Here is a 27774-nt window from a genome sequence, read left to right on the forward strand (position 1 = left end):
AAATAATATAAATCCCCATGCAGTTCTTTTGTATATAATTAGGTCGTTATATTTTTTTTTTTTTGTGATCATAGTGATTAAAAGGAAAAGAAAAATTATTTGCTCATAAAATAAAAAAATTCTTTTGTCTAACAGCTTTAATTTTTATCACTCATAAATGTTGTTTTACGTATAATTATTTTATATTAATTACTATATCAAATTTGTACCAACTATTAAATCAATTAAAATTTCTGTGAAACTTAATCTTTTTAAGGTAATTAAGTTAATTTTTTATTAAGAAGAGAACAAGGTAATACTTAACAAGTCCTTCTAATAAAATATTTAAAATATATATTTTTATAATATTCTTAACTAACTTGTCACTCAATAATGATATTAATATTTAATTTTGTCGATCAATATTCTGTAAAATATGAAACTCTCGTAAAATCGTTTATAATTATTAAAGAGTCACTAATGACTTATTATTATAATTTAATATTTTTATCAAAACGCTAAAATTAACATTGCATACCATCCATCTCAAATTTGAATTAATGTTAAGAATAATATTTTATATTATCACAATTTAAAGAATACTTAAGAACTAAATTGAATCTGAAGAAATCAGTGATTTAAAATTATTAATTTACTCTCAATTTACCTCAGTTTTTGAACTTTCATTGGGCAGAATATTAATATTAACTAATAAATTGATAAGTGTATATTATATTTTAATTAGTTTACCGCGAATAGTATATTTTACACTTCAAAATTGGAATTAGATAAGTGCATACCAGTTTTTATGAAAAAAATTATAGGTACATTTAATTTTAAACTCTAATAAGACTGTTTTAATTATATTCGAAATGCCGTGTTTGTTTGAACGAGCTATTTACTCGATATTTGATTGTCTATTTCATAATATGAATTTTTGTACCTAATAAATAATTACTCTAAATGCATTTTCTGAAAAACGATTTATCTCATGTCGAGCAATAATAATTACAATAATGTATGCAACGAAAATTAAATAGGTATTATGAGTGAAATAATTAACAGAATACAATTATACATATACACAATTGTTTTCATAACTCTAGAACATAAATAATTTAAGACCATACTTGTTATAACGTTTAATACAATTATTCTCTACCAAATCGACCTAAGTATTATTACACAAAGAAAATGCATAAGCCACAAGTAAAATTATCGTCCGCGGTTTAAAGCTTATGCACCAACATTTACATTACACCACTCTTAAACACCATGTTTACATCGGTAAAGTTTAATAGTGGTTTCACCAAACTAAACCGAACATCAATATTCGTTGGATTGTTTGATTTTGGATATTCAACAAAGCGAACTTTATCATAATCTCGAGATCGAAGTGAGCTGTATAAGCATTAAGCATATTGAAACTTTTTGTTGTAGTTTCTACCGCGTTATAAACCCGTTGTATGTGTTTAATGGAAAATATAGAACACGAAATCGTGTAAACATTTGTTGTGTTATTACTCGGTGTTGTTTTCATTTAAACAGGGCAGTTATTTTTCTTGGTCAATTACAAATCTATAGCATAATTTATCAGTTCGTACAAATCATAGGGACGTATTTTTTTGTTTTTAGTATAACTCTATTAAACTGTATATAATGATAAGTGGAATATTATATCGTATCATAATATAATATTATAATACATCATAATATGATATGATATAATATTCCTAGATCTACTGTCAGTAGAGGCACAATACTATCAGGGTTGAATACGGCCGTGTTTGATAATAAGTACTAATAATATTTTACAACCTAAAGATTTCCGTAATGCTTAGCTATATAACTTCGTAGGTACTTTTAAATTTGTAGCCCTTGTAGATTGATATAAAAATTTGGGCATCGTATAAATCATAACAGTTTAAAAACATGAATTTTTCTATTAATTTACGTTATATTTTAAAACTTTGGTCGAATAAATAAAAAAGTAATAAATGATAAAATAAGGCGTCCATTAAAAATATTTCACATATTAGCCACCATCAAAGTAGATATATTTTGGTGACCCTAACAAAGTTAGCAACATTCCTCGATCTTGTAAACTCGTCCCCACGAACCTTTTAGTTTTAAACACATAAAACAAAATAGGTACCATGTAACACATATTTCTCGTCTTAAAACAAACCACGGACGAAACTGATCGGAACAGGGGTAAATTACATACCTACTAAATACTAAAGGGAATTCCTACTACTTACTAAAAAAAGCAAAAACAAAACATAAAAAAAGTCGCACCAATGAACTAAAATAGAATTTAACATAACACTGATTGTATATTATATGTTGTACTTACTGTTTTTTAGGCAACTGACGGCCGGTCAGAAGTCCAGCAGTTACTTGAACCTGTCCACGACTGGCTGCGGCGGCGGTTCTTCGGGCGGATACCATTACCAACACCACCCGTCTTACTATTGGACCCCGCCCAGCTTGCCATCATCGCCGGCCCGAGAGCGGCGGCTGCCAGCCACACCGATAGGTCGCAATGCTGGACTACCCACCGTGGCGGCCGAGACTCCCATACTCGATCCACTGTCGTCCAGACGGCGAACTTACAGTGGAGGGGGCGGCAGCAGTCACCATCACCACAACCACAACGGCGGAGGCGGCGGCGGTGGTAACCAGATGCACAACCACAACCAGTTGGCCGGTAGCAACCATTCACTACTGTCCTTGTCCGACGGAGCGTCCGTCACGTACGACTATCACACGGCACAACTGGACATGTTCCTGGACGAGTACAAGACGCTCAGGAAGGAGCTGACCAAGATGCAGCGGACGTGCGACACACTCAGGCTGTCCAACGCCTCACTGGCGTCTTCGGTAGCCGTTCCGGATATGGTCGACCACCACCGGTCTAAACCGGAACCTACTGCCACTCCCGCGACGTCGTCTTCGTTGAGGACCACGCCAAAGTCGATACTTAAAAACAAAAACCAAGCCACTTACGTCTACCGGCCAGGCGGCGAGCGGCGCAACAGTTATCACAAGCTGGATCCGGCACCCGACGACATTTACCTGAGTTAACCTCGTAGTTATGCTCGCCGGTAAAACTCAAAGCCCGACGCCTCGTCATAACATAGTCATTATTTTCTTATTATATTCATTATTCGTGTGTAATACGCCATATTATGCTAGCATTAAAGCGACATAATCGTATATTTGTAATTTGTATGTACATGCGTGTGTGTGTGTGTCAAAATATCTAACTCTCTAAACTAGAAGAGGAATGGTTGTAACCTGCAGACATTACGCGTTGTAATGATATACACTTCATATAGATTTTATTCATTAACTTCAAACACCTATTGAGAAAAACCTTTGACATTCATAACCCTCTTCCCCCCCCCCCAAGAGGAACCCTGATTAGTAAGTCGCTCTAGTAATTGTATTTACAATAATTATTACCATTGCCCGCAGCTAGTTTTATATTGATGGAACGAAGTGGCATTAACACAAATTGTTCGCGAAAACATAAAAAAAAATACGGTCCTGTAAATTAATAATATAACATTATTTAAGACACCGTTGATGATCTAATTTATTCAACCCTTAAAAGGACATTTTTAATAAGTGTTTCGTTTTATAATTAAAATATTAAATATTAATTAGTTTGTTAAGTAAACCAACCATGACATTTGTAAAATGGTTAAAACCAAAATTAAAATACAATAACATCCATGATTTGATATAGATGATATTGTTTTTCTTACCTACCTTAATATTAAATACAAATTGAGTTAATTTTATTAAACCGTATGAAAAAAATAACATTTAAAATGACAAAAGTGAACATATATCGTGCCGTGTATATAATAATATTATGCTATTATTTTATATCAACATTATTAAATGGTAAATATTTGTTCATTCTCAATGCTTTATCAAGTTTATCAATTAATATTATTTCGATTTCATGGTAGATCTAATGGTTTTTATTTTATTTTACTAATATTTCAAAGATTTCCGTTATTAAAACTTATGAAAATTTAAAACATAAATGTTTAAAAAAAAAAAATTGAAACTAATAAAAACCATTAAAATCCTATTATTGTTCTAAGTTTTTATTTTCGAACTTATAAAAATTAAAATTATTACATGTACCTACCTATCAGACATTAAATGACAATAGTTTAATATTTATTTTTAAAAAGAACAATAATCGACTTTTGAATATTATGAGATCATTATTTTTAGTACACATTAAAATAATATTTGTAATACTTAACTTTGAACCACTAATAATAAATAGGTTATCCAAACAATTAAACAATATAATAACAAAGATGCTCATAAATTTAAAATGCGTTTTATATTTCTAGGAATATTTTTTTTTAACAAAGATAAATATTTCAAAAATAAATTATTAACTACACATTACAATACATGGTTGTATAGGATGACCCATCCAGTAGATTTATGCCTTATATCCTCTATTGACATCGGAATAAATAAATGAAAAAAGCTATGAGTAAATCAAGAGGGTACAGCACTATATCTAATGTGCCTATATAATACATTTGTAATAATGCGTTAATTTATTATTGTTAACATTGTTATAAATAATTATTTAGAATGTTAAATAGTTATATGTTAAAAACACATAATATTATTACAATGTTAAATGTTTTCAAAAATACTATAACCGTTACGAAATAACTTAATATTACGATATCATTATTTTAAAGATTATACTATGATTGTAAATTATTACTAATCTTATCTAATAAGTGTAAAAATATTATAATATTTTCATAGCATGTAAATATAGTCTTGTTAATAACTATAATGAATAAAAAAAAAACAATTAGTATTATAGTGACATTTAATTTATTTACTATTACTATTATTATTATTTTTTTTAATATTAAGTGAACTAATTGCATATAAAACAAATGCGTCAACCAACTATAAGGTTTTTGGGAGAAAAAGGAATTTTTTTAAATCCTACAATCAATTATCAATAGTTTATATAAAACTGTACGAATAATAAGACATTAAACATAAAAATTAACGCGATCAAAATAAAAATATAAATAAATTGTAAAAAAATTAAACATCATTCACATGTGAATAAATATAATGTGCAGAAAATAATAAAAAGTTTTGCAGATGGCCAAAACTCTGCAGTATATACATCGAAACACAAGAGATGTAAGTGGCGGGAGTCAACTAAACCTGAGTGGTGGGTTGAATTAGACCAGTACTTGGTTTTTTATGTAATACATTACATTTTCCAATAATGATAATAAGTACTCTATGACTTAATTCTATAAGATAAAGTATACCTAGTAAAAATTAAGGTTATGATTTTAAAATGTATTATCTTGCTAGCCAACCCAGCTTAAAAACTTTAGTTTTAAGACATTATGGCTGATTCCTATAGCTATTAGATTTATATACAGTATAACAATATTTATGATTATCAATAAACCGACCGATGAGCATGACCTAAAAGATATAGAATACCTTTGGGCTTAACCACAAATATCGATAAGAATTTTTTACTTTTTATGAAACAAATAACATACAATTTTCGACCAAATATCACCTTATACAGTTTAAAATTTGAACATTTTTACTGTTCCGAAAGTTTATATCAGACACAAAAATAAACAATTACAAAGATATCATTGTAATACCCATTAATAATGCACTGCTCGGGATCTAATATATAATACTATATTAGAAATGACAAACTAAAATTTTAATTTTTGATTAACTTTTCGTTGCTTGATATTCACAAATAGGATTGATTTAGGATGGATTCTAAATACCATAAAAGATAGTTTTGGACGCAGAATCCATTTTTTTGGTGGACCACTTTATCATATTATTCAATATGATTTAATTAAACATTTAAGTAGGGCTCTAACGTCTAAATACCTACACTAAAAAATTAAAATTACAGTATAAATTATAATAAGTATCAAAACTGTATAGGTAGGTTTATTAACATATATTTTAATTTATAAAAAAAAAAAACATATATACACTTAAAGCTATTTAACATATTTTATGTGTTTAATTATACCGAAATTATTTAAGATTTATTATGCTGTCTGTTGAAAAATACAACTAACTGTGAACGCTTTACCTTTTTTGTAACATAGAGGAAAAAAAGTCTGCCGATCGGAATTTTATTTTAGTTGAAAAATGAACCTTTTGTTAAATAACGTTTCAAAAAATCATTATGAATGTTGTGATTATTACTATGGAATTAGTTATAGATACGACCAAAACTACAACATATTATGTATCGGAGCGCATAGATTAAAAAAAACCAACTGTTTTATACTTTATATGACTTGTAGAAACTCTCTGCCCTATTAGTACCATAATTCTAAAAAAAAAAAACGTGGTCAAGTGGATACAGCTCTGCTGTACATAATAGGTGCCGTGTGAATCACTATTATGTATAGGAGTGTTAAATTTGAATCCCAATGATAAATATCATTGTAAACGAAAAATGATTCTGAACGGAGATGATTTGTCAACCTAGAATATAATATATGAAATATATTATATTTTAAATTGGGTGGTGAAAAGGTTGGTTTATGTTTCAATGACCCGAACACTCAAAATATGTACAAAAAATATAAATTTAATCAACTGGTGTACGTTTCAAGTTACGATGACTAGTAATTTTTAAACTATAACAAAAATCTAAAACTATTTGATAGTAAATCGTTATTTTACGAGTGAATTTTGGATTTTATAAAAATCTAAACTAGGATAAATTTTTTTTTAATTGGCCAACGTTTAAGTTCTTTTTTATTTATGTTAAGACAATTATATGGAGAATATTTTATTACATTTTCTACTCTTAGCTACTTATACAAAAAATGTTATAAATTATTACTACATAATTACATGAATTTTTGTCAATATTTGAACTTCAAACGTTAATAAAAAAAAATTTTACTTAAATCACTATAAGACAAACTCATGATGAACTTTGTATTAAATTTTATCAATATTTATAAAAAAAAAACCAAAAATAAACGAATATTTCAAATGCCTGAAAATAGATTTAATATTAACGACATTTTTTGAAAATTAAATCATCTAAAAAATATGAGAATTTAAATAACTGGTGAAATTTTCAAGTATCTACGACTTATATTTTTTGAATAATAAGAAATATTGAAAATCGTTATCGTTAAGTGATTTTGTAAAAATTTAAAATTCAAAAGCTCATAACATTTCTCCTATAATGAAGCTTCGAGTTTCCTCTATAGCGTTTTAAAGGAAAACTTATGGAAAACTTAGTGTCGAATTTTTTAAACTTAGATATAAATTCAAAACGTTTTATGATTTTCAACTACAAAATTACTTGCAAATTTTCACGATTTTGACATAATTCGTAAAAATTTGAACCATAAACTCTTATAAAAAAAAATGTGACTAAAAATTTAACAATCTACAATAAGAATAACTCATAAGGCATTTTGTATTAAATTTTAAAGTTTTTTTGTCATCCAAAATTTTTTTATCGAAAAAAATTCTCAGGAAAATCGAAAATTGTAGTTATCTATAAATAACTAAAAAAAAAAAAACCAAAATACTTAAAACATCATTGTAAAATCAATACATTCATCACTTTGTTCCTAGTTTCCTAGGAATTAAAACCTAGTTTAATTTTAGAAGAACACTACCTATTTAATCACATTCAAAGATTTATTTATTTGTATAATACATATTTTATGAAATAAAATAAATTAGGTACCAATATATTACACTGATTAACGTCATATTAATATTTAAAATATGAAGAATATAAAGATATAATATGATATACAATATAAATTATATTAAATATAAACATATAACGTATAGTATCTCACTATAATATTATTTATTAACATAAATTGTTTTAATTTTATTTTAAAAATGCTAATTCCAAAATTGGAAATTTCGTACATAATATTAATATTTCAATATATTTTTTAAAAATCATTAATACACAAATAACATATAACATAGTTTTATAGGGTTCTTTAAAATATAACATTATTAATAAACCATAATAATATTATGTTACCTACTACAATTGGTAAAAATTGAATCAAACTGCGCTATCTACACACAAGTTCCATATTCATACATTAAACTAAGTTTTTCTTTATTTAGTCTTTAACGATACTCCCTACTAGTCATTAGTTATTACTAGGGCTCGGATTGTGAAACATATTTAGCAAATAAAAAAGCACACAATTGGTTTAAAAAGGTAAAAAAAAAGTGACCAACAATTAAGACGAAGTGGTTATAAAAATGAATAAAAAAAAATTTATTTAAAATAAAAAAATAATTAATTACCATGTATTTCTCTAGATTTGCAGTAGTAAAACTGATGACACTATTGTCCGACGGAATATTTTTATACACAAAAAACGAACTCTCTGCATCCACTAAAATGATCGGTGCTTCATACAAGAGGTTTCAAATAACAACACTAAATCTTAAATTTTGAAATTGTCGATATCAATGTTATAGGCACACTGACCGTTCAGGTACTGATGGGGGCTATATTATGTGGATCGATAATCTATACATTTAATAATCAAAGCAGATAACGAAAACAATAATAACCCAATAATAATCATTTAGTCCACATTCTGAGTTTTTAAGTTTTTTAATAATTCAATTTTTATTATTACTACCTGTAGTAGCGTAATAAACATATAAAAATTCTACAGCTGAAGCCTGAAATAACTGAAAAAAACAATAAAAGCTTTTATATATATAAAAACCGAAGAAATCAAAAATAGATTGGTTTATTTGGAATCAGAATAACTGTATAAAAATTAGATTTCTATCTCATATACAAAAAAAAAAAAGAATTTATGCTTTAAAATCCGAGCCCTACTATCATAAGTAATTATTACCTGGTTTTTTTCAAAGAAGCCTAAGGCGTTGGTTAATACTAACTAATTGGTTATATAACATATAATTATTTATCTGCTATCTATTATATGAATATATTGTATTTTTTCACAAATTTAAAATAAAAATACAATCGTTTACATGAGTTCTAAAAATAAAAAGCTTGGAAGTCCACAACCTAACAATTTAAGTTACTAATAAAAAAACACTATAATTTTGAATGAAGTAGAAAAATATCAGTTTCATTATATTATTTGAATAAAATTTATTGAGTTTATTCGACTTCTTAATTATATAATATTAGGTATGATTATTTGTTTCATAAACTAAAGATAGTTATTTTATCTGATTTTATCTTTAACTATTCAAACATTTATCAATATTCAATAACATAACGAAAATTTTTAGGTAATAGTGTATACCACTAAAGAAAATTGACAATCTTTTTAAATCTATCTTTAAAATATACTGGCATCGATCAACAGAATAAAACTTTTTGATTACATAATAACTACTAAATTTATATTCTATTTTGGTTGAAAATTAAAAATTATATTTTATTTTTCATCTAATTTGGAAGACTCGTAAATATATAATTACATTTTGGATTTTTCATGTATTTTAAATACTTTAAATTAAAAATTTTTTTTTTTTGTCAATTTCACGTGTCAAATTAATTATTTTAACTACAAAATATTTTTCTGAATAATATGTTTTTATTTATATGACCATATAGTTTTTCTAGTAAGTACCTTCTAATTTTAAATTAAGTTAATACATTATACTCGTTATATTATACCATATATCAAGGATATAAATAATATTTTTCTAAAATTTATTGTTCAATACCTTTTGTAAGCATTCTATTGTTTTACCTTAGTGGAATACTTATAACCTATTAAAATTGTACATAAAGTACTAATAAAATTTAAAACTCTAACAAACTCTATATAAATCAATAAAACAGACCACAGTGTTCGTTATAAGAATTCAAATATTTATATAACACACTCGTATTAAGGTCCTTCACTCCTTCTATTAAGTTAAAACATTAAAACGGAAAAAAGTACACGCCCACCCTTACTTAAACTATCAACGAATCGTAATTTGTACTTGGTAAATTTGTAAATAATCAAAAAAATACCTACATAGTTGCGTTCAAACATAATAGCTACATTCACATATATAATATTAATACGATAATGGATTAGAATAAAGATATTTTATCTCTAAATATTATGATTTATATAATTTAAATGCAATAGGTAATCAATAATCCCTACAAGGGCTTAGAAAACGTTTTATAATTATAATAATAATAATAATTATTATTTTTTTTTTTTAATTAAAATGATATTAATGTGATAATAAGGATGATAAGGATAGCTTATAATACTATTTAGTAAACCTACTGTATAATATAGTTTGCACTATATTTGTGTATAAGTACTTAATCAATTACGATTAAGTAAAAACTATAGGATTATCATAATTTAAAAATAACTGATTATTATACAGATATTTTATGCTTTGTTAAGTTAACAATTGAATTTTATTAATACTGAATTATTTATTGAATTTTAATTAACTTCTTAATACATTTACTGATTTGTTTAAAAAAAAAATGTAATTTCAATTAATAGCATCTTGGTAACTGGTAGATAGTTTATGATAGATAATAATATTCATTAGTATTTTGGTTTATTTAGTTTAATATAATAAACTTATAAATATAATATATTTAGAAAAAAATGAATTTAACGTAGTATGATAGGTATTACTAATAAGTAATAAAAGCAAAATAAACAATAATATATAAAAGCATTTTAAGAATGTTTTTACTGTTACACCTAACAGTCTACTAAAAGTTTTATTATCACTTTTGTTTGGAAATATGTCCAATATTTTGACATTTTCAGATTTTAATGAAATATGTTATTTGTATCTAAATACTGGTGTGAAAACAAAACATATCTACGTGTTTCTATAGTAACAATATGTGTATCTTTATTTTATTTATTTCAAAAACAGAACATAATAAGTTACACAAATTAAGTTGTTAGTCTCTCCTATAAAATTTGAATTGCTTAACTATAGGTACGTTTAAAACATTTATTTTAATGTATTATAATATATAATACATATTATACATCGAAATTCAAATTTTATAGGAGAGACACTAAACTTACTTTGTGTAACTTATGATGTTCTTTTTCCGAAATAAATGAAATAAAGATACACATACTGTTTCTATAGGAACACATATATGTATCATTTTCACATCAAATAGTGTATTTGAATACAAACAACATAATATTTCTGTAAAAATCTGAAAATGTCAAAATATTGGACATGTAAAATAAAATTAGTACGAAAACCTTCAACAAACTGTCAGGTAAACTAACAAAAATTTTTGTGACGATACTTTCAACGGTATGGATTTATATATATGACAAAAAATCAGGACATAGTTTTATAGTATAGATATATTATAATATATTAAAATAATTGTTTAAAGCGTAAAGTTAAGCAATAACCTACGACTGACCTCAAAATGTGTATATAGAATCGACGATGAATCAATTATTATTGCCGACGTATATGAAATATGACAACGGCTCGGTGCTTTGAACTGTCTTGTGGGATTTGAAGTATAGATCACTGCGTTCTAACTACAACTGACGTAATTAATCAAGAGACTCGAATTGTTAAGATTGGTTAAAACGCATCCAATAATAGTAATAAAAATAAATATATTCTATATCCAATAGAAAAATAGTATAAAAAGTCAACAGTTCCCTGATTGGCTGTATGATGCGAAACCCTACAGAATGTTGTTGTTTAATATTCATTATTATTGTTTTTCATTTAACGTCATTATAATATTATTATATAATGTATTTCCCGAGTACGATGTTAATTTGAAAAAAATTTGTTTTATTATCTACATTAAGTATATTAATTATGCAATTTTATAATCGAAATAACTATAAGAAAACTAGACAGGATTTGAAACAGCCCCACAATTTGCAAGAAACTATCCACGGGGGACGAGCACGCGGGTGACAGCTAGTAACAATATAAAATATATTAAACAATAATAGCGTCAGTACTATCCCGCTTAGAATCGTTTTTTGTAGACAATAAATCATTTCAAATATTACACATTCATAACATTTTATAATTACCTACTCAATGACGATGCAAATGTCCAAATAAGGCAAATAATGATTTAATAGTTTGTGTCTAGTAAGGTGCAGTTATGTAGGTGGTGTTATGTCAAATTTCAGTTCTATTAAAAGCGTGTATAATAATATTCAGTGAAATAAACTTTTGAAACTTGTCAAATACTCCAGTTTTGATATGGGTTCCCTGAAGTAGATGTATATACCTAATTAATAATTTAAAAATAGAATGAACGTCATATTCTATAAATTACAGTATAATTAATGTATTTCAAACGAAATTGAAACATTTCATTTCATCAAAAGTATAAAAGCTATAATTATCACTCCTCTATCTTACCGGCGTGTGTATGCCGTGTGCCGGTATGCAGATACACTAGGTACTCGAGTACACAATATATCTATTTAGGTGCATACTCATCGGGTGGTTTGAATGTTCAACTTAGGCTATTTTTCTATTACATAAAAACGTGAAAATTGAATTTTAAAACATAAATAATAATATAATAATAATATATAATAAGATATTATACTTTTTAATACAATCCCTTTGCATTGATAATTTCTATGTATCATCTCCACTGAATAAAATATTGCATTACCAACTATGTACCAAATAAGAAGTTTCAAATTTCCATTTTTTTTTAGCTATTTTTATAACTTAAATTAATAAACCAAACTGTCAGATAACCTAATCTTTGAAAAGATAATCTAATATCAATCACACATAATATATATAATATATATATATATTATAACAAAGGGCAAAAGCCGAAAGAAAAATAATTCTGTTTTTGATGTATACAGCATTTTAAAACTCACATTTTTAACTAATTTTATCATAGCAGATATTTAATATTATAAAGTATAGGTATAAATATTTTAATAGCATAATTCCATTCGAATAAATGTAAATTGCTTTTATTATTTGTATTTTATGATGTATTTGAATTGTGTTTATTCAATATAACTGGATACAAGTGGCAATTACCTGCGACAGTAAATCTAAATACTTCGAATATGTAAATAAAGTATAATACATAATTTCTATTTGTTTAAACTTACAATATGAATAGAAACATCACTATGTAGGTATAATAGATATATACTAGGTATATAATACATATATTATATTATTTAGATATATAAATTATTTTTGTCACCACGTCTTTTACTTAATTCCTTATAATCAACATTACTTATAAACTAGGTATAGTTTAATATTTCCAATATTTCTTAAAAGTAAATAATATAGGTACTCTAATATTTATGACGTGGATTGTGTGAGTAAGTTTATCATTCCTCAATGTCTATAACCTGTGCATTAACATAATAATATATAAAACAATTAATAGAGAATACCTAATATTTTATAAAATACTAAATAAGTAGGTATTAATATTTAAAAAAAAAAAAAATACTGAAGACAAAAAAATAGAATAGAGTAGAGACCCGATTTCAAGTCTCTGTAAGAATGCATGTGAAATAATTACTTGAAGCAAAACTGTGAGTATTTAGTTAACTGCTTTCCTCATTAGCACCTAGTTTAATAAATTTCTTTCTGCTCCTCGCAGCATTCGCTGTTTTTAACCCATTAAATAACTTTATACTCATAAAATCAATACAAAACCTTTTCCATTATTCCGTTATATTCTAAAAAAATAATTTTAAGTCATACTAAATAGTAGGAGCCAATTATTTTCAGATATACAATTATTGATAGGTATAGTTTTCTCTTGTGTATTGTATCCTATATACTTTTATTTTTTTCAAATTATATTACAAATGTTCCTTATTATAACATATCTAAATATAAATTATAAATATTTATTTTGAATAAAAAAAGAAATGTGTAAGTAACAAAGTATATAGTCATAAATAATAATAATAATAGAGGCAAAATAAAAAATGAATTTTAAAAGTACACAAATCGAATCAAAATAATGAGGAATTATGTTTTTTTATGTTTGCTTATGAAGTATACAATTATGATAAAATATGGTAGTTTAACTCATATTAAACGTTAAACATTAATTTTTAACCTCCTTAAACTAATATCAATTATAAAACATCAATCATTATAATGGCTTACATGATACTATTAATAATACATTATTTTGAATTTTGTATTAATTTGAAATTAAAATTAATACACAAATACTTAGCATGTATTTTAAATAAAACAATAAGCTACTTTATTATAATAATTATTTAATTATGAAAAATCCCAGATATCACTTATTTTTGAAGTACATTCGTAGAACTGATGAGTACAATACTGTATAAATATATAAAAATATTGATATGTTAGTTCAACTAGGAAAAATATTGACTTATTTTGAAGTATTCGACTACATTTTAATATTGATATATCATTCAGAATTAAGATCCAAATACTAAAAAACCACAATATAAAAAATGTTCCATAAAAATAGTTTAATATTATCAACAGTTCTTTACAAATAAAATGTTCTTCGGTATTCCTTAGAAGTTTTACAAGTTACATAGTGGCAAGACAGCGGTAACGATAACGGTTTACACCACGCTGTATCAAAATTTCAATACAATTTATTATTATTACTTTCCCTGGAAAAATATTTATAATATAGAACATAGTTTTAAAATACATTCCTCATTCAAATCAAAATCTAAATTATTTTACTTCAAATCAAAAAGACGTCCAAAAAAATGCATGAACAATTAAATTAATGTATAGTACATCCTTTGTAGTTAAAACTTCCGTTAAAAACAAAATGTGTAATACTGTAATTTCCTTTATCTTTTTTAGTACATTTTTAATATTTATGCTCAATAGTGAAATAAAAAATATCAGCAGCAACATGAACCATTTGGAAACATCTTATCTTCTTACATACTATCCTTAATGCTAATAATTGAGAGATATAAATATTGGCTATTCTACAATTTTAAAAATTATAAGTAGGTATGTTACAAATTTATGTACATTTTTAAAATTTAAAATTTATTTTGTAGATTAGCTTTATTAACGAAATCAATGATGGATGCCAGTGTGAGGGGGATATATTGTTACAAAGATATTCTGAAAGTTTCGATTTTAAAAATCTAAGGAGCCTGTATTTAATAAACATAATATAAAAACAAATATTTATCACATAGCAATAACAGAAATCTATTAACTTTCAGTACACAACTTATCAACATCAAATATGAATTGATATTAAATGATTTACCATAGATTTCAACGATTTTATGTTTAAAATATTAAAATAACGTTATTTTAAATAACGTGATCCATAAAACATTTAGATTAAAAATTACAGATAACTGTACATCAACAAATATTTTTATATAACATCTGCCAAGCGTTTCTTATGATTATTTTTTTAAAAATGTATGTTACATAATATATATATTAAGTTACAATAATAGAAAAAAATATTTTTTTTGAAAACGGCTGGAAACTTCTTACTTTTGACCTTCACCTTCAATTTGCTACCGGAAACTACCCCTGAAGTTTGCAATTGAAGCATTATTTTGACAAGTTATGGTGTACACAGACGCAAAAAAAAAAATAAAACACACATCATAGTAGAATCAATACATTCATAAGTTCATAACTCCATTCAGAATCTAAAAAATACCTCCTATAAATAATTTATAAGTGGCACCATAATATAAGTTATATTTTGTACTATATTATTTATATTGGACATTTATCTCGCTGCGTTTGTAGTTTATACATTGTCATAGAATAATGATATATTTTTGGTTAATTATTATTTTTATTTTTAATTAATAACACCATATAATTAATATTGCATAATTATTTTACTTGTAAATAATATTATGTACACCGTGGTTTTCTACCTTTCACTAAAGCTTGGCTTACAATTTGCAAGAGATATATAAGCCAATTATGTAATTTATTGGCAATATTGTGTTACATAATGGTTTTATAAAAAATATATATATATAACTAGGTATATTATATTCAAATTATACGAATTAAGTAAACTCTTGATTTCGAATCCTTCCAATGTTCATAATTTCCTAAGAAAATAATTATAAATTAAATCAATATTATTATCATTCGTATTTCATATTATACAATACGACTATCTAACGAGTGCCTTGTTTCAATAATTTCAAAATATAGACCTTTAAAAATATGTTGAGTTGTTTTTTTATGCACAATAACTTTGCCGAAAAAAAAACCATTATAATATAGGTATACTATATAGATTAATACACCCTTGGGTAAAATAGGTCACGCATACGTACACCACACAATACACATTTTGTACATCAGTACAAAAAATCTTTTACTCTTTGGACGTGAAATCGTTTATTTCGCATCTCACTTACAGTTTATAATCAGACAATTTGTATTCATAATTTGTATATACGTGTACATAATATAGATATGTGAACAAACGATATTTTCGATCGCCAGACTCATAGGCTCATACATAGGTATGCCGTACGCGTGTTATAAAAATCGCGTGCACGATGTACTATATATTATACCTATAGCTAGATACATACCTATAGGACTATACAATTCGCTATTAAAGTAATGGCCGACCTATCTGCTCGTGACTGGGCATACCTAAAATTATATTGTATAAGCTTACGTCTACAACGATAATACAACAAAAATCGGTAGAGAATTACTGAAAAAAAATTATCGTATACCTAAAGAACGCAAACAATATTTAGGTAGTCTATTGTATTTATAAAAACAAATCAAGTGTTGTTTTTGGTAAAAAACGACCGACAATTATTCTTTTTCGGAAATTCCGACCTTAATATATATTTAAAAAACTTTAACACGACTGTCCATTGAATGCAAACACAAGTGATATTATGAGTTTATAACTCTCAATCAATTACAAGTAGAGCGACTTTTGAACCATTTGCAATAGTGAATAGACTAACCATAATAATACATACTATATAAAATCATTCGTCGATCATGCTCACCCCCTCCTATGTTTTCCTTTAAATATTCACTTACTCTAAAACTGATTTTTGATATTTTTAAATATACTCAAGAACCATATTTTTAAATATTTAAATTTTTAACTCGCCTAAGTATCCTGTAATTGTGTGGTGATACTAAATTTTACTTTTCAAATATAAAGTACCATATTTTAATACAAATTGTGTTGGACAGTTATTTTATTTTAAAAATGTTAACGTATATAAATTGAAACTTAACAGAAATTTTGTCCAAGCAGTTGTTTAACTTTTAATGGATAGTAGTCGTAGTAAAACGAACATTTATAAAAACAGTATGTGTTCTTCTATATTATTATACTTTATTGGTTAGATATTGAATAATGATTTTACTAAAAACGGGTAAGTTTTAGAGTTAGTATTACATTACAATTGAAAATAATCACTTAAGATCTGAGGAAATTTTCCGAAAAACTGAAATAGTTCATATCATATACATTTCTAAAAAAACTATTAGGGTTGAACAATTAATGATAAAAATATTTTAAGTGTAAAACACGTTGTTTGGGTAAGTTTAAAAAGTCAAATTTTAAAACGTCTAAACAATTATTTATTCAAAAAAAAATAATCGTTTTTATTGAATTAATAAGTACCTAATAATTTATATTATTTTTAAATTTTTGTTTATAGTCTTATAGGTAGACGCTTTATAATATTATAATAAAATATTTTTTACACAAAGTTCAAATGAGACGTGAAAACATTTCGTTAAAAATCGTCATAAATCGAACTGCACTCGCTAACGAGATAGACATAGAAAAAATAGACCATTGAAAAATGTAATTACCCGTTCTCCGCAAATGTAAAGATCATTGTAAAGGTGTTAAGCCAGGTTTACAATTGCGTCGCTTGTAGTAATACCATTCCATGTATTTTATCATATTCTTAATGGCCGTTGTAGTCTTGGTATCATTCACTATCCGTTATCTACCTGGTATTTTGTATATTTGGAACTAGTTTAACTTTAGGGCATAACAGAAGGCATAGCAATGAACTTGCAGGCTTAACACATTTACTATGATTACGGACAGAGGCAGTCTCGATAAATCTGACAGTAGTTGGCGTACGGAATACCGTGAATTTCTAGAACCTCACTACATAATTCATGGATGGAGACACTTTTGGAAAACGATCACCAAAATATTTATCAGCGAAATCTGGTGAATTTCAAAACCCGTGATGTAGCCAATTCCGGAATAAACAAACGACCGAGGTAACTGAGAGCAAACTATTTTGTTTACGGTACACTTCTGATGACAATAAGTAACCATAATATTTTCCGTCGCTGAATATTATGCGAAACATTTTCCCCACATCCGTCTAAAGTTTAGATTCTCGTACGCACAGTTTTCGTGGTTTTTTTTTTATTGTTGTATACATCCTTAAGGATTACTCTTAATTATATGTATATGTATAAATGTATAACGTGTACACATAATACAATATGTAAATTGAATACAAATATATAACCGATAAAAATAAATAAACTGAATTACGAGGTAATTTTTCATTCAGATTTAACATAATATAGTTTTAAACTTTAAACTAAACAAAACTTTTTTTATTTTTCCAAAGAATAAAAATAAATTCGATTAACATAATTCATACCTATGGGCAATGACTTACACAGTATAAACACTCGAAGAATATAGATGATCTATTAATACATTATAGTATTACCACTTACATCTATATGAAAAAAATCAATTTATTAATTTTTATTATATAATAATATTGGTACACTATAAACAGTATAAACGTACAAGTATAATCCTTAAAATTTTATAAAATGTATAAAAAAATTAGTATTACAGATGTAATTATAATCAATAAATTAGTTAAAATTATTTTTTCTTAATGTTTAACATTTTGAAACTAACAAGCTGGTATGGTTCAAATTTAATTAAGGATTTTGGACGACGAGAGGTCCTCGATATTCTGATTAAAATCATAAGATGTTTGGGGTATGTTTGTAACACAATGTATTTATCAGTGAGACACGTGCTCAGAATAACTCTACACGCGAACTGCGTCAATTATAGATTATCAATAACGAATAAAAAAGCATTTGTATAAGCTAAATTATACATATATGTATAAGTACATACTATACCATCTGCATATGTTATTATGTATGCGTATTACATTTAGGTAATACATATTAATGGTTGTTGTAAACTAATCACAAAACTTAAAATGTGATTATTCAGAAGGATCATCAGTATTCATAACAAGTAACTTCCAATTAAAATTTTCTAAAATAGCATATAAATTAGTAAACATCCAACGTAATATTATTTTGTTTCTAACTGGTTTACTGGTCTATGAAATTGATCCAAATATGAAATGATGGGGTTTTTTTTAATCGATCTGTATTTTTTATCCATTTGTTTCATATTCTGTGGAATTTTGAGAACCTCTGTATTTTAAATCGTACAAATAAGATTTATCGAGGGGCACCTACGCGATTTCGTGGCCCCTCGAGAGAGCCCACCCGATGACGCTCGGCCCAGCTGCGGGGACGGTATCTCCTCCGCGGCGGGAGACGACTTCGTCGACCAGCAGAGACTAAGCGTCTCCCGATTGCGGGTGGCGTGGGCAGGGATCGACGCGCTGCGGGGCGGGTAAAGGGGTTGGCATGGCAGGGATGAAGAAAAACTCATATACGCACTCACATACACACTCACACAAACAAACAAACACACACACACACACACACACGCGCGCAACTCTCGAGGGCGGCGGCGGTGGCATGCGTAGGCGAATGCGTGGTCGGGGTGGAACGCGAGTGGCGTTTTACGAACACGGTCGGGGGGGGGGGCGATGGGGAGGTTGACTGACGGACGGGAGTGTGAAAACGCGTGGGGGGGTCGAGGGGGGGCGTAAAACTTTCTATACGGCGGTGGGCGCGCAGGCCTAGCTCGCGTGCGCCGACCGTTGCGCGTACACCGGCGGCGTTTCCTTTATCGATCGCGCGCGCGCCAGGCGGCCGACCGCTCCGCTGGTCCAGTCTCTCACGGTCGTCGCCATATTGCGACGAGCTTTACACGCCGTCAAACCGCGACGTGCCCCCCACACCCCTGTGCAGCTGACCGACGACTCCGACTCCGACTCGCGGGACTCGACATATAACGACACACGGACGCCGCACGACAATGGACTGAAAACGGAACGACCGGAGACACCGTCTAAAATAATCAGCGTCGTAACGGTCTTACGGACGGTTTAGCCGTCGGCACGGACGCCGCCGCACACCGAGCGAGGTCCACCGCGCACGTCCTGCTGCAGGGAAGGACCCATTTATATAGTATAATATATATAGTCAGTGGCGGTGTTTACGCGAGTTTCGTCGTTGAGACACTGTTCCGTCGCGCGTGAGTGCGGATAGGGTCGGGAGACGTACACATTACGAGCGTGTATAGATAGTTACGGCGTAGATCACAACCTACATCTATACAGTCACAAGGGACCGCCGACGTCCGGGAGAGTCCATCGCTCCGCGGCGGAAGAAGCGAGCGGCTCGGGCCACGGGCGCAAACGAATTTCGGAAAATTGGACACGACAACGCAGGTAAGTCATCGCTGCATTGGTGCGATTATGACGATGTAGCATTATCGTGTGTGTGTGTATATTACGCAGTGTACGTGTGAGAGTCGTTTCGGAGGCGCGTGCGGAGACGCGTGTTTACTCGATGAATATAATATGTTTAGGTATATGTATATATAGTCGCGGAGTATGACCCATTTACCGCTTTCCTCGTCGCCCGACCACGACGAAACCACGCGAGACGCGTGGAGGGGCGCAGAGAACGACGAAATCTATTGATTTTTCACGAGTGCATTGAGAGTGGTATATAATGTGTAATAAACGAGAAAAACAGCATAATTTCCCTCTTGTTAAAAAATACTGTACATATATTATAACGATGTAAATATACTGTCGCAATACTTCTTATTAATATTGTTGTCACACGATATCGTCTCGTTGACACAACCGTGACCGTTGATGCGGTTCCTACGGCCGTAACGCCGCGCCACGCTAGAGTAAGGCACACCCCTAGAATGTAGGTCACGCACGGGGTCAAACGCGCTTTTAAGTTTGGTAGTGGTGGTGGTGGTGGAAGTGCGTAGGCGGCGGTGGCTATGATACGTAAAAGGTAAGGGTGGAAAAGTGGTTGTATACGTGTATGCGAGGAGCATTTGAATCTGTGGTGGTGGTAGGATCACAACATTTCCGCGTCAAAACACAATAATATTAATTTATTGTATACATGTGTAGGTAATTAATATCAGTTGCGTGTATCGAGTTTTTATATTATCATTTTTGTTGAAACTATGAAATTCGCTTAACCTAAATAAGCGACGGCGCAATAATTATGATATACCTGTATTATGTACCTACATAATAACTACATGTTTATACGTATATTTTCTTTTTTTTCAACCATTAACTTTCTATGTAATAACTAACTTTTTATATGGTAAACTACTTATGTTTACAACGATTTTTCACTAATAATAAAGAACCTAATTCTATGATTATTCGGCTCCTTGTGATATCTGTGATTTTACAGTCATACTTTAATTTAATTTGGTGTTACAAAGTCCAAACACATTAGGTTAGGTCAATACATGAATACATATAAATTATAAAAGGTGTATACATTTTTATCTATTTTCTTATATGTACTTTTTTACAAATAATACATATTTTCCTACTTTAAGAGTGTACGCACACATCGCACATACTTACATGTGACATTGTGACATACATATACACTTGTATGCATACACATGGGCGTGAGTAATTGGCAACTGAGGATGCAAGGGTTAAGTAAGGTTAGGTTAAAATTTTAAAAAGAAACCGTCTCGCCGACAGTAAATTCCATTTACAAAAGTACTTAATGAAAAAATCTTGTTACTATTGAGTTCCCCTAAAATTGAGTTAGAGAATCAATCTTCTTTAACCTCTTTTACCACTTTCCCCTGTGGTTTTAAAAAATTAAATTGCTTACAGTTTAAATAACTTTAGATATTAAAACATTATACGCTTCCCACGTGGAAGAAACCTAGTCACAACTTACGCTTATACGATATACATAATATATAAACAGACATTTCTTTAAGCGTTTGTCGTACTATAGGTTTTTACGGAGAAATATCAACGGTTAAAGTTTGTTTCCGTGTACTTGAAATAAATCAGTACTTAAGTACCTAAACATAACAATTCAAACTCTGCGTAACCATGACTATTTTCCATCTTCAGGCGAATTATATTAATCCCATCCGCCGATATATTATAAAATATATGTGTGTCACGACATAATAATAACGATGTGTGGATTATGGTAGTCACTAATATGGACGTGCCGCAGAGTCGGTAACGATAGCTGTTGGGCATAAAACATTGTACACATATAAACGCCCGCGTAATGTATGTATATATAATATATATTATTGTGATGTTCGCTTTTTTTTTTTTTTTTTTGTTTGTTGTCGCCTCGACTCGGCCGCGTGTGTGCAAAACACAAAATGTCGATCGATCGGCCGTCGTCGCCGTCGTCGTCGCTACCGCCGCCGCCACTGCTGCCTCTGCCGTTGCTACAATATACCAAGTGAAGTGTTGTTCCAGACGGTGTCGGTATTGCTGTGCCGCCGCGGTCCGTTATTATCATATTATTACATTATAGTCGCATTAGATGCTGTGAAATACAATTATAAATACTGTTTTGCCGCGTCAAAATACCAATATTAACATAACATTAAAGTCATACTTAAACTAACCAATAACTTTACCTACACGATATATAAGTTATTATAATAATATATAGTGATAAGCTTCGCGCGACGTGTACCTATTCGATTTCTTGTCGACGGAAACCGACCGGATGAGCGAGCGACGACGAGTTTAAAAAAATTAAAGGTAAACGCGCGAATCCAACGAACTGTGTGGTTTTTCGTCTGTTTTGACGGTTTGCACCCTATTGGCAAAATACGATAACACATGATAATAATATTATATACTGCATAGATTATTATACTTATATTCTGTTTGAAAGAGAGTGTGTCGCGATAACGGAAGTTTAGTGTATGATAAATACCCAGGGATGAACGGGGGTTTTAGACTGACACGGGAAAATTAATATTAAGCAAACTACTACCAATCTCATAAGAGAAAAAACAAGGCACTTGACAAGAATAAACTAGAATAATAGGCCAAAATTTTACCATGTTTATCATAATATTCAAAAATATAAGTCATCTTTACTCAAACTACTGTTGTAATATTCATTAAATTAATCGACGATCAACTAGTACCATTGTATTTTGTATTTATTTATATATAACAGCATCATAGAATTCTACTATTATAATATTATCAAACTCTGTATTATTATGTGAAGACTTTTATCATATCAAACCACAATATTATACAAATATTTATTATTATTTAATAGTTGTTATACAATACATTACCTACAGTTCTCGTGGCTTTGTGTATATTCATATTATATTTTCTGTTCAAAATTCGATTTAATGTGTATTCGTTTCATTAAACATAATAAAAACCAAATACATATTTTTACACAAATACGCACGTTCTAAGTTTTTACGCATATTTTATAATATTTTGTAAATATTTTTACAAAGTTTTATTTATAAATTAAGAAAAAAATTATAAAATATTTAAATTAATATTAATAAACAAAAACCGTACAAAAAGTATGATTCAGACATTATGTCCTCTATACAGTACTTACATGCATATTTAAACCTCTCGAAAACAATTTTTTACGTAGATACATGACTCACTTAAAATATTTTGTTGAAAAAAATGTCCACACTACTCATACAAAATAAACATTCTTTTCTTACTGTATTTTATCATCTTCACAACTACTAGAAAATTTATAAACTAACCTTTAAAAGTATCATATATTCATACATCAATCTGAAGCATGTGAAAGTCTGTTGCATGTAACTTTTTGAATTATTGATAATTTTTTTTTTATTCCTCTATTTTTCCAGAATCTTTAAAAATCGATTAATATAAATTAATTTCATGATATTATATCTAAAATATTTATGCTATATTAATATTTACCCATAGATTAAAAAATAAACTATTGTTAATAATTATTATAGTAATTTTTTATATTTTTACATATTTGTAGCTTGAATTTTTAGCCTTAATTTCCCTACATACTAATAATGAAAATTATAAAAATCAGTATTAATATTTCATTGACATATTACGTATTTTGAGTAAGTACATATTTATACAAAATGCATATATTTCGTTGTATTTTAATATTGAGTCTCCAGCTCTGTTAAAGTAAGATATTATAATATAATGTACCTACCTACAACGCGCGTTGTCGAACATTATTTTGACGTAGACGATCATTATAAATAATAAGTGGAGTTGTAGATTTACAAAATGTAATTAAATTTACTATCCATGTATACAGTATACACAATTATGAAACCTCACCCTAAAGACCCCGGTGCTTAAATCTGAGTACTAATGCAGAGAATCTGAGGATAGGCTAATCAAAGATTAATTATAAATCAGATCATAGTATAATACTAAAATTAATTAGTACGAAATCAATCTAAAATAATGTATAGATACTTAAGCAATTTATCGAGGCCAGATAAACGACCGCACACGTTTTGACATATGATCGTAAGCTACTATAAACAGGGTCGGCTTGAAGACAGTAGAATCTGTTCCCTTGCTAAAAGTCTTCCACTCTTAATTAAAAACCACGCTGTCAGTCGATAATCACAAATTATTGGATATTTATTTCATTTTCAAATTAAATATCAATAACTTATTAATTATTATATCTTATTAGTTATAGCATAATATAAATTAGTCTTGATTAGTTAATAATTGACCAAAGAACGAATAATTTTCATTCTGTTATCCAAGATTCATTGACGGGCTTAAAGTCACACTATCTCCAACGTATTATCAATACACGACACTGTATAAGAAAACAAAAACATTTTTCACAAAGTTCGGAAATTCACCATGCCGGCCCTGATACTAAGTATACTATTACGAAAACAACTACACACACCTATAATATTTTATATAAATAGTGTAAGTATAAGTAAACATGGCGCAAACAAATTGGTCGTGCAAACTGTTTGTTTTCCAAAGACGAAATGGCTACACCGCGGTACTTATGCGGGTTTCTCGTTGTTGACACTACGTGATGTTTAAATACTGCAACCGCGAGGCATAATATCGGTATATATATATAATATGACAATATAATTTAGGTTTAACGATAATAATTTAGTGTTCTGGCGTGACGTATCTACACACAGTTATAAAGTAATTCATATTTTATAAGCCTTTTAATAATGTACGCATACCGCGTTGTATGAAATCAGAATATATATAATGTATACAATTAAATCCTCGAAGAAAAAATATAATAAATTATAACATTTTAATATTTATAAAATAAATCACACAAAATTCAAATTCCACTAAAAATAAATATGCAGATAAGATATACTTAGGCACTAAGGTACCTAAATCCTTCACAAAATATCTCCAATGAACATGCATTGGTGTAATTAATATAATAATCACTAATCACCAATAGATTTCATATTTAAACTATTGGCTACCCAGAACATTAATTTAACTCCAGAAACTTATTAAGACTAAACTACGTTGATATAGAAACCTGAAATAGGAAGGGGATTCATTTTTTCAGAAAAAAATACCATAAGTATTATAATTTGAGTACATGATACATTACAAATAATGTTAAAGATAAAATTCTATAATAATAATAACAATTTAATTTTAATTTTTAATTTATGAATTCTAAGAGGTATACAATTTTCAAAGGCTAAATCCTCTTAGATTCTCCCCCTCCCTCTTGAATCTTAACCTGTATTATTTGTACAATAAATGAATAACCACATCTTACGTGAACTCTAAACTTACTTTAGATGTCTTGCCGTGACTTATTGATTATCACCCCGTATTGTTTTATACTCTTCTGTGTAAGACATAATATGACGTTATTGGTTCTTTGTCATGATGTAATTCAATTTTCCAGTGATCTCGATGCTCATCGTTAAACATTTATTTCTTGATGTTTGTATAAATCTACAAAACAAACCATTAAATATATTCTATACAATTTAACAAACGATTCGCTTGCTTACAACACTCCGGATGTTTTTCAGTTCATCTTATACATTTCCATGTATGTACATTAAAGTAAATACTGATACCATGCGAGCATCGGAACATATTAGGTACACATATATAAGTTTAATGTAACGTATTTCATTATGCAAATCTGACTCATATACAGTACATGTATTCATTATATATTATATTACATTGTATACGATACACATGTTAATCTTGTAATATATATGTATATATAAGAATATTATAAATAGAAATTCGGTTTTAACTAAAATAATATCATGTCGAATGCAATTAATTAAACACCCCGAGGACAAAGAAATATGTATACATACTACTAACAATAATCTCGATTCAATTTGCGTTTGTTTTACACTCTATGCGGAAGCTCTCTTGTGGTTGATGGTTAAATACATTTTCAATTCACGGAATCGTAATTTTCTGATCCTGTATCCCGTTTACTTATTTTTACAGTGTGCATTAAAAATAATATATTTATGACGGCATAACTTTTGTTTGTACTGGTGTTTTTATCCCAAAAATAATAATTAAATTTTATTTTTTTATAGTATAACATACAATTATAATTAATTTTATGGAAAATTTAGCTCATAATTTGAAATGTGATATGTGATGTATACTTTCAGACCTTTTATATTGTTATATCTTCCAGCGTTCAGTATAGGTCACACTTTTATCCAAAGTAGCGATTTATCAATGCATCTTCTATAGGTATTATAATGGTTGTCGGGACATGACAGCATTTCCTGATTTACGTTCTTCTCCCTCGCCCAAAAAAATGATAATATGATGAGTAAACATTATAATATATACGTTTTGGTTTTGAAATGTCACCCAGATCACATATTAAGTATCTAAATAGCTTCCGGTATGATAATATTATATACTCAGCCATGTACACCAGTTATCCGTGGAATAAAACATAGGTACCTTAACTCGTTTAGTTGTTAACATATACGAAATCTCATTAACCTGATACTATAAAATGTCTGAAATATATAATTATTAATTCAGCAAACAGTAATTTATCGACTGACAACCGTCAATTTATATCATAAGCTGTGCTAGCATACATACATTAAATAATACGATATTATTAAAATTTAAAATTATTATTATACGTAATGCAACAGCAATGTTTTAATATTATCATACTAGGAAATCGTTTTCTCAGATTCCGTAATACATAATATATGATGTCGTAAAGAATTAAAACGAAAATTCCAGTATCCCAGTATCTATAGGTACCTAATTCGATAGTTCGTAGAGTACGGATATGACACGTGATTAAATAAAACGCAAACCTATGTGATTACTGATTGCGGTGGAAATGTGACGTTTAATATTTAATTATACGGTGCGAACGAAAATTGATATACGAAACTACACATTTAACATTTTATCGGTTGGTTGCGATCAACATATTATGGATTACACGCATGGCGTACACGAA

The 27774-nt window shown here is 28.5% G+C and overlaps 2 protein-coding genes and 1 long non-coding RNA gene across 4 annotated transcripts in view; all 3 read left to right on the top strand.

Annotated features, from left to right (window-relative positions):
• Positions 1-3198, top strand: part of LOC114128299 (uncharacterized) — a 161456-nt gene extending 158258 nt beyond the window's left edge. Inside the window, exon 7 of the mRNA XM_050203179.1 lies at positions 2346-3198. Coding sequence (XP_050059136.1) covers positions 2346-3066 — 721 coding nt within the window. The 3' untranslated portion in view covers positions 3067-3198. The remainder of the gene's footprint in view (positions 1-2345) is intronic.
• Positions 3199-11138: 7940 nt separating this feature from the next.
• LOC126551385 (uncharacterized) lies at positions 11139-11825 on the top strand. Its single transcript, XR_007605283.1, has 2 exons — positions 11139-11320; positions 11492-11825. It is a non-coding gene; the product is annotated as an uncharacterized LOC126551385 (long non-coding RNA).
• Positions 11826-20098: 8273 nt separating this feature from the next.
• LOC114128298 (synaptotagmin 1) overlaps positions 20099-27774 on the top strand; it is a 40272-nt gene continuing 32596 nt past the window's right edge. The window contains exon 1 of one of the 2 annotated variants that reach the window (XM_050204450.1): positions 20099-20681. The gene's annotated coding sequence lies outside the window, so the exon portion shown is untranslated. The remainder of the gene's footprint in view (positions 20682-27774) is intronic. The other variant, XM_050204449.1, reaches the window with a different exon arrangement.

Source organism: Aphis gossypii, chromosome 3, assembly GCF_020184175.1.
Source record: "Aphis gossypii isolate Hap1 chromosome 3, ASM2018417v2, whole genome shotgun sequence".
Classification (NCBI taxonomy): domain Eukaryota; kingdom Metazoa; phylum Arthropoda; class Insecta; order Hemiptera; family Aphididae; genus Aphis; species Aphis gossypii.